Source organism: Miscanthus floridulus, chromosome 11, assembly GCF_019320115.1.
Source record: "Miscanthus floridulus cultivar M001 chromosome 11, ASM1932011v1, whole genome shotgun sequence".
Lineage (NCBI taxonomy): Eukaryota > Viridiplantae > Streptophyta > Magnoliopsida > Poales > Poaceae > Miscanthus > Miscanthus floridulus.
This window is the reverse complement of record NC_089590.1, coordinates 11,324,838-11,335,972: the sequence shown is the minus strand read 5'-3', so window position 1 is coordinate 11,335,972 and position 11,135 is coordinate 11,324,838. Positions and strand designations below refer to the sequence as shown.

General features: G+C 41.9%; 1 protein-coding gene and 1 long non-coding RNA gene across 3 annotated transcripts; one reads left to right on the top strand and one right to left on the bottom strand.

The window, feature by feature from the left end:
- Nucleotides 1–1,952: 1,952 nt before the first annotated feature.
- On the top strand, nucleotides 1,953–2,858 carry LOC136493470 (uncharacterized). Its single transcript, XR_010768365.1, has 2 exons — nucleotides 1,953–2,069; nucleotides 2,442–2,858. It is a non-coding gene; the product is annotated as an uncharacterized lncRNA (long non-coding RNA).
- Nucleotides 2,859–3,249: 391 nt separating this feature from the next.
- On the bottom strand, nucleotides 3,250–10,544 carry LOC136493469 (pumilio homolog 3-like). Of its 2 annotated transcripts, XM_066489555.1 has the most exons (9): nucleotides 10,211–10,544; nucleotides 7,552–8,615; nucleotides 7,334–7,475; nucleotides 7,152–7,259; nucleotides 5,211–5,423; nucleotides 5,029–5,139; nucleotides 4,622–4,807; nucleotides 3,934–4,108; nucleotides 3,250–3,834 (listed from the first exon to the last, which is right to left on the bottom strand). In XM_066489555.1, the coding sequence occupies exons 1-9, from the start codon at nucleotides 10,448–10,450 to the stop codon at nucleotides 3,758–3,760; spliced, it is 2,316 nt and encodes a 771-aa protein (XP_066345652.1). In that variant the 5' UTR covers nucleotides 10,451–10,544; the 3' UTR covers nucleotides 3,250–3,757. The 2 variants fall into 2 exon arrangements, with proteins under 2 accessions (XP_066345652.1, XP_066345651.1); XM_066489554.1 differs by having other exon boundaries at nucleotides 3,250–4,108.
- Nucleotides 10,545–11,135: the final 591 nt, after the last annotated feature.

Genomic DNA, 11,135 nt, shown 5'->3' with positions numbered 1-11,135 from the left:
ACTATACTAGAATTGAATTCTTTTATGGATGCATGGAGTATTAATAACTAACTTCTTGTCTTGTTCCAGTTACATAAAAAAAATTAAAATTTAAGGAATTGTTTCCTGGTTGTAAACTTGTTGCTAAATTACAAAATATGTTGGGTGTTAATCTAGTTTGTACAAAATTCATGGTTTTATATAAGGGTTTTTTTGTGGGGGGGGGGGGGGGAGCCGAGGAAAAGTTGGTAGCATGAGGATTCACTTCAAGAGAAATTATTAGACATTCCTTGTGAAAATAAAGATATCAGTAATGTTGCGGTGCGAGCGTTCGTCCATCCGGACGCTTCTTCGTGGGCCGCGACACCAAACCAATTATCCCCTCTCAACTGCTCAGGAGTTTCTAAAAAAATCCCCTCGTCCACTCGTTCCTGCTCCAGGCACCGCCCCTCCCCGCGCCGCACCTCCAAACGCCCCTACCACTGCGTAGCAGGATGCTCTCTCTTCCCCGCTCCCTCCCAGCATGAAGTGCCTGCTCCGGCGTCTCTCCCCTGTGGTCGCCCCCTTCCCGCACTGCTCCTTGCCATGAGGCATGGCCCCTTCTCGTGCTGCTCCACGCGCCCGCGCCGTACCACCACCCAGCGCCACGCCCCATCCACCTCGCCTATCGCGAAAGGGGAGGCAGGGGAGGCCTGCACCCCCATCCACCTCACACCATCGATAGGAAGGGGAGGCCTGCACCACCATAGTTCCCCACCAACCCATCTGACGCTGCTCCTTTCCCACGAGGCACATGGGCCTTCTTGTGCTGCTCCACGCGCTCACGCCACACCACCATCCAGCGCCACGCCTCATCCACCTCACCCGTCACGGAAAGGGAGGCAGGGGAGGCATGCGCCCCCATCTACCTCACACCGTTGGTAGGAAGGGGAGGCCTGCGCCACCATAGTTCCCACCAAGTAGGCCATGCCCGGTAGCGACGCTGTGTTTTCAAATGTTTCAGGCATTTTTAGACATGTTGCAAGCCTATATTTCAAGTGTTTCAGTTGTTTTCAGATGTATGTTTCAAGTGTTTCATATGGATGATGCAAATGATCAGGATGTCGCATATGTAGCAGTGGTTGCACGTGTATGATACAAGCGTTTGTCCCCAGTGTTTCATCTGTTTTTTCCAGACGTATGTTGCAAGTGTGTTTATCTGGATATTGCATATGTTTCACACATATGTTGCAAGTATTTTATCTGGATGTTGCGTATGTTTGCAATGGTTTTTAAGTGTTTTTTTAGTTTTTTTTGCAAGTATTTTAGACGTATGTTGTAAGTGTTTCAACTGTTTCTGACGTATGTTGCATATGTTTAATCTGGATGTTGCAAAAAGTAGATCAGGATGTTGCACATGTTGCAAGCAGACACGGGAAGCAGGCATAGGAGGAGGCGGTCCCACATGCATGCGGGAAGCAAGGCGGGCAAGGGCAGTCCCCACGGAGCGGCGCGGGCGAGCATGTGGGCAAGCAGGCGAGCGAGCGGGCGGGCGAGCAGCGCAGCCGGCCAGCAACCGCAAGCGTCCGTCCGGACCTCCGGACGCTAGCAGTACCGTAAAGATATTCCTTTTAGAGCCTTTGGATCCCATAAATTGAAACCAATATCTAGAAAGTGTTTTCCATTTCATTATTAAATTACTTTCCAATTCCTGTCATTTGAGATATTCTACTAGCAGAAAATCTACACTAGTCAATAGTTATGCACACATGAATTTTCTGAAACTACAATGTCATCATTCGGTAGCCAAAATATTGCTCCTTTAATTGCATCACCTTCCAAATTCACAGTAAACTGACTCAGGCACCATGACACCACTAGTTTGATGGTAGACAAGAACTGATCGCAACCAGTCATTTCAAATTCATGAGATAACGTTGCAGCCCACCATATATTGCCTATCGTGCAAATTTACAGGACTAGCAACATGGCATACATCAAAAGGTACTTGGCTCAAACAGTCTTTACACCTTCTATAAATTGGGTACCACCACGAAAGTACATATCGAACAAATCAAAGATCATTGCTTGCAAGGAGCTCCTTATAGCTGGTACGCCCAAAATAACACAACAGTTCTTTTGTAGCTCACTTCATATAATTTCTTTCGAGTTATAGTTTTTACTTAGTTTCAAATTATTGTTTTTACTATATATACATATAGACATGACATGACATATATCTTGGTATACAGCAAAAGTCATGTACAAAGAATATTTTTCTCTTAGTAATATGTGCATATTTATGTATGTTCCTACTGTTGCATGAGCTTATATAGTACAAAACTTGACTACTTCTGATGATCTGTAAGTCAAGATTTATCTTTCAGATAGAGTCTCTGGCAAGAAAAAGAATCTATAGAACGAAGTGTATATACAGAGATAGATTACCATCTCATTAATACTTATGACTTGTATGCCCTCAGGTTAATCGATCAGGTTCACCAAGAGCAATGAAGATTCTTGTGTGTGCTGTTCTCATGCTGGTCCTCATCAGCAGTTGCACTGCGGAGATGCCCCCTATAATGGCTGCAGAAAAGAGCAGCCGTGATGAGGTTGCAGGACGAGCAAAGGCATATGCTGCAACATTCAAGAAAATCGGTAATAATAATATGCATGACTATGGACATGGAGGCCATGAGGACAACGCTACCAAAGGGGGAGCATGAGGACCCTTAATCCCGCTAGCCATGCAAGTATCCTGTTCCTTGCTATCCCCATATGTATGTACCAGCACCTTATTACGATATTAATATATATAACAAATAAAAGTGGACAAGGCTGTCCAAAGGGGGTACCATAGGGCACCTTTGGCATAAGTCCTGGTCCTAACTTCACACAGCTTTCAGAACCCTGCCAAACACTTAAAATACAACTAGATTCTGGCACTTAAAATACAGCTGAATTCTAATGAGAAGCTAAGAAGAACCACTTTTCCATTTACACCACAAGCTAGGAGCTCAAAAAATAATCTACTCTCCACTGTTTTCCACTGCTCCTCATTCATTTATCACATGAATCACTTCAGGATTGATTCTCACCTGCTCCCCACCAAAATCACTCTTTCTAAGAATCAAAAGGTGAAACTCAAGAATCAAGAATAAGAGCTCTACCAAAGTGGCCCATAATATGCAACCCCGTCCCCTCCTGCTTCCGTGTCACACCTCAGTACGTAGAAAAGAAAGAAATATTATCGGAAAAGATCCCAGAGCCTCGCTAAAAATTTAACAGATGAAACAAGCATACATAGCCATCAAGAAAAGAAAGAAAGAAAGAAAGAAAGAAAGAAAAACGAGCATAGATTTTAAGGATCAGTGCTACAAAAGAGCAACTGTACGTCGTACGGTGAACCAACAGCACTGGAGCTCTACCGACTTCATCAGAAGACCAGCAGCACCAGATATATTACACAGCACCGCTTTCACCTACTACCAAAAGCTAACACTCCAGCACAATGTACATCTATTATCCACTGTATGTAATAAACTTGTACATGGCCAAAAGGATTTACAGTGCCGAAAACCTAGCTCTCATCTAACTACTGGGTTCCCGAAAACACCACACCTGGTTATATACAGGCAACATAAATCCTTGATTTATCTGCAAGTACCCTATTTAAACCATGTAGTAAAACCAAACTCTCCACGTCACTTGTGCCACCTGCTCGCCATATTTGACGCCAATGCATGAAAGGGGATTAGTGTGTAGTCGCATTTGACGCCAATGCATGCACAAAAAGGGATTAGTGTGCGTCTACAGCTGTACAGTTCGGTGGCTGCTGATGTTGGCCACTCAGGGACGCCATCCTTGCTCGCTTCTCTGAAATCAGAAACCAGAAAGTGTTTGGTTCATCAGTATAAGAGTACATTGAATTCTTTCTTTTTGCATCGCAATGCAGACTATTTGCTGTCTGCTTACCTCCTGTAACGATTAGCTTCTCGACACGTGCCACAATGTGCTTCCCATACGTGTAATTCTTCAGTTCATTCAAGTGTAGTTTGATGCTTGAGAGGATCATCTCTAGGTATTTATCATCACATGTCTGAAGGACTCGCTGTACAACATAGTTACCAAACTGATCCTTCATCAATTCCTGCAAAACAGATGAATATAGTCACGAGTCATGAATGAAAAATTGCATTAGCTATAAACTCCAAAAAATTAAGAGCGCCATCAAACTTTTTAGACTCCAACATGTGTATGTACACGGCATGCATGCTCAAACAGAGTAAAGCCAAAGCACCATGTGTATGTACAACATATACATACTACCTGTGCCAATTGAAATCTAGCAGCTAGTGCCCAGAATACATAATATTCCACAAGGCTCTTATGAAATTAGCAACAGATGTGAAAATAATTCTAGCTACACAAGAAAAAACAATAACCATCGTGCAACACAGCATGTATGCTCAAACAGAGTAAAGCCAAAGCACCATGTGCCATCAATTATTGTCATGAAAAAATACAGCCATGACATGAATTAGGCAAAATTATGCAGATGTAATCTTAATGTCTTGAAACACTGAATCAAGCATAAAATCAGAATGGTTTGTCTATGGAATGCTAAATGTACCGGCTTATAACAATATAAAATAGGACAAACCTGAAATGTTTGTCCAGATGAAATGATTTCCCCAATAAGGCTATCACGTTCTTCAGGAGTTCCAAAAGCCAAACATTTCTCAATGACATTAGAAGCAAACTTTTGCTTGCTCAAGATGACCACTTGCCCTGAGAGCTTTTGAATGATGGATGAACGCTCTTCTGGTTTCCCGTGTTCCAACACATGCTATAGAATGTTCGAAACAGATTTCACAAAAAAAAAAGAGTTAGTACAGCAGAGGCAAATGCAACAGATTATAAAAGCACAGCAGAGAAATTAGCTTGATTTTGCTCAAATATCATTAACATAGTTCCTGAGTTCATCGAAGTGAATATTCCAGTGTACCATGGAAATCAAAAGTTAGATATTCAAATAAACACATATAGGAATAGAAACAATTCACATACTTGAACAACATAGTTCCCAAATTTATCATCCGTCAAATGGAAGGTCTGCTGCACAATTTCATTCATGATAGCACTTTGAGTCACAGGATCATGGCAATGCTCCAGAACTCTCTATAACAATGAAATTAGTTAGTACATGGAACAAGACTCATCTTAAAAAAAGGCAATGATGTGTTATGTACCTGAATGACTCTGCAGCCATATTGATGGGTACATAGAACAAGAATTTGTGAAAGTATAGGATCAATAACAAACGGAATGCGGTCTTCAGGAACACACTCAATGCATTTCTGGATCACATGGTTACCATTTTGATCACCAATACATTTCAGAACATAATTCTTGAGCTCATGAACAATGTCGATCTTTCGATCCATATCAACTACCTCCAAAACCTGTTAATAATGGACAACAGAAATTATCTCATAAAGCACCACAGGGACAGATTAAACTTCATCGGACATGGTGCAGGAGATCAACAAAAAGAAATTAAAAAATCATAATGCATCTGCTTCTAATACCATTGGATTTCAAAAGGATCACAACAATTTACAGTGGATAATTTGCCATAGATAGTAATAACAGGACTAAGGAGATTCAAGCAAACGTGGGCAGCCCACAAGATGACGTCCGTTAAGGCCAGAGTAAATATAAATTGAGCTGGGAATGCAGCTGTAAGCAGAGATTTCCAAGAGTGAATTTAACTGTTGTTCCCACAAGCCAACGAATGAGGTTACAACGACCAAAATAATCATTTGATTGCCACATGATGACTAGGAAATCCTATAGTGAAGCCAATCCTCAAAGCAAAAACCATCTAACAGTCGGCTAGACCCTTGAGTTTTCCAGTGAAAGTTCAGCAATTTAGGACATAAATCAGATAAAGCAAACCATAACAATGCCACATGTGAAATGAAGAGGCTGTTTGAGACTAATTTAAAAGGCACACAACCACCAAAGGACTTGCAACTAGGGTTACAGATTAATTACAACAACAACAACATAGTAACAGTGCACAACAGAGTGGTAAAGTTGGGTAGTCAGAAATCATGACATAACAGTAAAAAAAAACTGTTTTGTATTCCTCATCTAAATATCCAGCATGTTAAAACTAAAATAAAATACATGTCATTCCAACTCAAACCGATCATAGAAATTTGAATCTATCTAGACATCGTAAAACATATTGGCCTATAGTAGAGACTCGAGACAAACATACTGACTTGGTGCAGGAGGAGCACTTTTTTTTTTGAAAAAAAGTCAAACTTCATGTATTACAACCATTAGCCAAAATACAAGTGTTTTGGTGTACAAAAATTTATACAATTAGACACAAACTTCAAATGCTTTCATACAATACTGGTTTTGCAGGAACAATATTTTATGAGAAAACAATGGTGAAAGGTAACTTCAACGACCTGACAAAATAAAATATGCCTTGTATTCTTGAACAGAGGGAGTAAATCATTAAGGTAACTGGCAGCATTTATACAACAGAATAAATGCAATCATCATACTAAAATCATATTATATTATTAATGTTTTACACAAACTAATTGCAAGCCCCTGAATAAAGCATCAATACTTGATGGAAAGAAAAAGCAAGCAATTCCAAAATTCGCCAATTATTAAAAGTAATGTGACATCAATCTAGCCCGAAATTACTACATTAATAGGGAAAAATAAATTTGGTATAAGTTTCTGTGGTTAAATTGAATCTCATCAGGGACTGCCCAGCACCACCATTTTATGCAGCATATGCCCAGCCAATAGACCCCTACCCCTTTATACAAGCAAATCTATTTCTTCTATGGCTACTTTCTTGCAGAATTTTCATGTGTACTAAGTAAGCTGAAGACTAAATCCATTTATATGAAAAACAGCATTAACCAGGTTAATGTGAACTAAGAGACGAAAAAAATCATATAACTTTTTTGGTTTTAAACAACAGAAAAATTAAGAATTTAAATTCAGATCTTATATTTGGAAAAGAGACCTTGTAAACAATTGCACAAAACATTGCATGTCCATACACAAAAGGTACAAAGTATAGATGGAGCACATATTTTGTTCAAAGCTTTGATGGCATAATATATATACACAATACTAAACATAGAACAGACCTTCTGAACCACCCTGCAACCATACATCTGGAGGCTGAGTTCCAAAATGTGACCTTTGAGTTGATCTGCCAATTGTATTAACTGACTTTCTGTAGCGAACTCGAAAAACTGAGAACATCACAATACAAGTGTCAGGATTACACAAGAAATATAAATAATCCAACTAGGATAGGCAGATATACCTTCTGGATAACATAATTGCCGAAAACATCAGTTGTTAGAGCAATGGCATTGGATAATATCTCTGGAAATATTTTTTCCCGGACATTCGGTGATGCAATTTCGAGTTTTTGTTGAATAAACCGGCTTCCATATTGATCCATACTGCATTGGAAGAGAAATGAATGAGATGAAGTTTTCCGTTGAAAAAATAGAAATGTAGAATGAAAGAAAGACTTGCCTAACTTCCTTAACGCGGCCCACTACATCAATCAGTTCCACTGAATCAAGTCCATTTCTATCTGCATTATCCAAAGAAGGCACATCCTGGTAGTTTGCTAATGTATTGTCGTGATAGACCTGTGATCCAGTATTTCTACCCATTGCCTTTCTATTGAGGGAGAAGAGCCGTGATTGCCGATCACCATGTGATACCACGTGCCTTGAGTTTGGATAAAAATGAGATACAGATCTTTGCATTCTTGAATAGGGAAAACAAGGCTCATCATGATAGATCCTACTATCATTATATGACAGATTATCCTCCTGCAGATACTGTTGTGCAAGTAGATCCTCAAGGAACGCCCTTCGACTCCTAACCAAATCAAAGTCTGTATTGCTGTTGTATCTATTGCTCATGGGGTTGATCATAGTAGTCATAGCCGCATTGCGAGAAAGATTGGTTCCTCTAGGAGAGCTGCCTGATTGCATTATAGTTAGCTGTTCAGCCAAAGATAAGTGATCAACACCCTTTATGTGATGACGACTGATCCGTGAAACATTGGAACCATCTAATGCACTGATCTGCCTCCGTAAAATACCATCACTATACATTGGTGGTGGATGCACATCCGACCTAGGTGCGCGAAAAACATTACCAACCAAAGGTGATCGGTTTTCATCACCAATTTTAGAGAAATCTCTTTGACGCTTGAGTATGTCATCTAGTAGCTCTTCCCCATGATTCCTTTGGTCCATTACTGGACTATTAGCCAGCCTCAACCCAGATAAAGCATCTGAAAGATCAGAATCAGCCATGTAGGAAGCATTAAGATCCCTATTGCCATAAGCATTCATCTTTTCTATGTTTGACATGAAGCGATTCTGGACATTTCTGCGATATTCAGCATTGTCAGGATCCATATCTGTCCAAAGCGAACCCATGTCAAATGCAGAGTAGTTTGACATAGCGCCACCACTATGAACTCTGCTCGGTCCAAACTGCCGTTCATCCAAGTCTCCAGTACCATTAAGTAGGAGACCAGGTGGTCCAACAGATAAAGAAGCAGAATTACCAAAATGTTCCTGAATAAAATATATAAAGCCAAAATTATTTCGAATGAACAAGGCATTTTCTTCCAACAGTTGGCAAAGAAATGAAAGTAACAAAGTTAAACAAAAGAATTATGAAAAGATCTTAGAGATACGAGGTTTTACAAAAAAAGGGTACAAAATAAATCATTAAGCATGCAAACATAACAGTGAATGTCAGTACCACAACAAGGGACAGCATACAGGGAAGGTGCTGCCAGGGCTGCAAAACCCCCCACCCCCAATCCAGCCCACCCACTGCACATGTTGCCCCTTTTTAGCCATATGCACAGTACCTTGATTAAAGTGTATAGCCATGATTAACATGCCCAGAATTATGGTTACATCTAATTTTCCATTACAAAGCACCCTCCTTTCAAGCTCCGCCCCCGAGCACAGTGGCACCAGAACAGATAGGAAAAGTTGCATGTAGAATAGAAAGTTCAGTTCCAAGCAAATACAGATTGAAGCTAATTGTCCAACAAATTGACATGTAAAATAATCTGTCTCTAAAAATGATGATAGAAACAGACATCTGCTAAAGTAAAGCTAGATTTTAAGAACAATAATTGTCTAAATACTACCTCTGTCCTGGAATATAAGGTATCCTAGAAATTCTAGGATTATGTGGTAAACCAAATGACATATGCAACCCTTCATGTTTACCATATTTGGGGTTCGTAATAGAAAGTAATGGTAGGTATGCATGTGAATGTTACCTAGTTGGCGTGTTAGTTCACCGAGAAGAATCTCTTATAGTTTGGGACAAATTTTGAATGTTTGGATATCCTGTATTTCAGGATGGAGGGAGTAGATGAAAAAGTTATAGTTTGGGACAAATTTTGAATGTTTGGATACCCTGTATTTCAGGATGGAGGGAGTAGATGAAAAAGCGCATCTCGTGCAACATGGAAGAGAGGAAGAGAAATTATCCCTCAAATTATGTATCTTAGTGAGTTATCTAAGCAAGCCATTCTGTCTGATGGTCTAGACATGGCCAATGGACACAGAAAACGCAGTTCCTAAGTGCTGGCGAACTAGATAGCAGCAAACATCATCAGCAGTAGGCGGCTCCCAATATATATCGCCTATACTGATGCTGATTTGTTCGTAAACAAGGACATGTGGCAAATCCAAATCTTTTGAGCAAAATCACACAGATCCCATGCTATATTTAGAAGATAACAACACATCCCACCTGACATCCAAGCATCTATCTAATCTAAAAGAGAAATATAAACACCTGCAAGAATCAACAGAATGTCACTCAAGCCAAGAAACACTTTTGTTTAACATTGGAAGACAAACAACACTAAAGATGGTAACTTCGACGTTTCTGCCAACTCCGTTGCACACAGAAACCTTAATCATCTGTTTAATAAAAGGGAAAACTACGAATCCCAACCCAAGCATCAAAGAACACAAGAACATCGAATTAATCCGAGTAGCAACCGTGAGATGCATCTCTAATCTTCAGAGGCCCATCGCCGGAACAATGGCAATGGCAAACCCCAACCTTACCGATCCAATCTACATCCACCAAAGAAACCAAAACCATCGATGAGCTCAAGAGCAGCGACGCCCCTCACCTGAGCTCCTGCGGCACCGCGGCGCCTGCTGACCTCGTCCATCCTCGCGCCAAACCCGAGCCCGTCGATCCCGGAGAAGAACGAGGCGCCGCCGCCGCCAAACACCCTCTCCGCCGCCACCGCTGCCACCGCGGCGCCCTCCATCGTCGGCGGCGCGCTGCCACTGCGCAGCGGGTCCCAGCCCCGCAGCTCGTCCCCTCCGTCGCCAGCCCCGCCGCCGCCGTCGCCGAACGGAGCCATCGTCTCCGCCTCCTATCGCAACGCCGCACGCGCGCGCTCGCGAAAAATTAGGTTGGGTTTGAACGAAACCACCCGCAGGAGGCGCGGGCAACAAATGGGCACGCCCGGGTGGCCGGGTGGGGTGGGTTGGGTTGGGTGGCGGCGCCTTTTTCTCTAGGGTTAGGGCTTTCCGGGGTTTTGGGCTCGTCGTGGGTTGGGTTTAGACTTTAGAGGGGCGGGAGGGAATGCAAATCTTGGCATCAGGGAGACAGGGACTAGGACTAGGACTAGGACTAGGATTCGACGCCACGAAACCAGGAGGCAGGAATGCGATTCCTGGGGAGGAGAAAGAAAAGCCTTGGTTTCAATTTTTTGTTGTTGCTTTCCAAATCGAAGGGACAACGTGTTTGTTCAAGTTTAGATAAGATGGAGCGGTCATCTTTTCTTATTCACTCCATCCTCAAATACAAGGCAACCAAGCAATTTTGTGCACAAACAAAGAGTTTGGCAAAAGGCTAATTTGATCTTTACTAATTAGTTAATTTGGTTATCAACTTCGTATCTGTGGAGGCTTGCGGCTCTGCTCCGAGCTCGTCCTCCCCTCCTCTCCCTCGTGCGAGTTGCGGTGCTAAGGAGCGCGACACACGGTCGCCGCCGCCACCTACTTCTGTGCGCAGCGTGTGGGAGCTGCCGGTGCCCCCGGCTT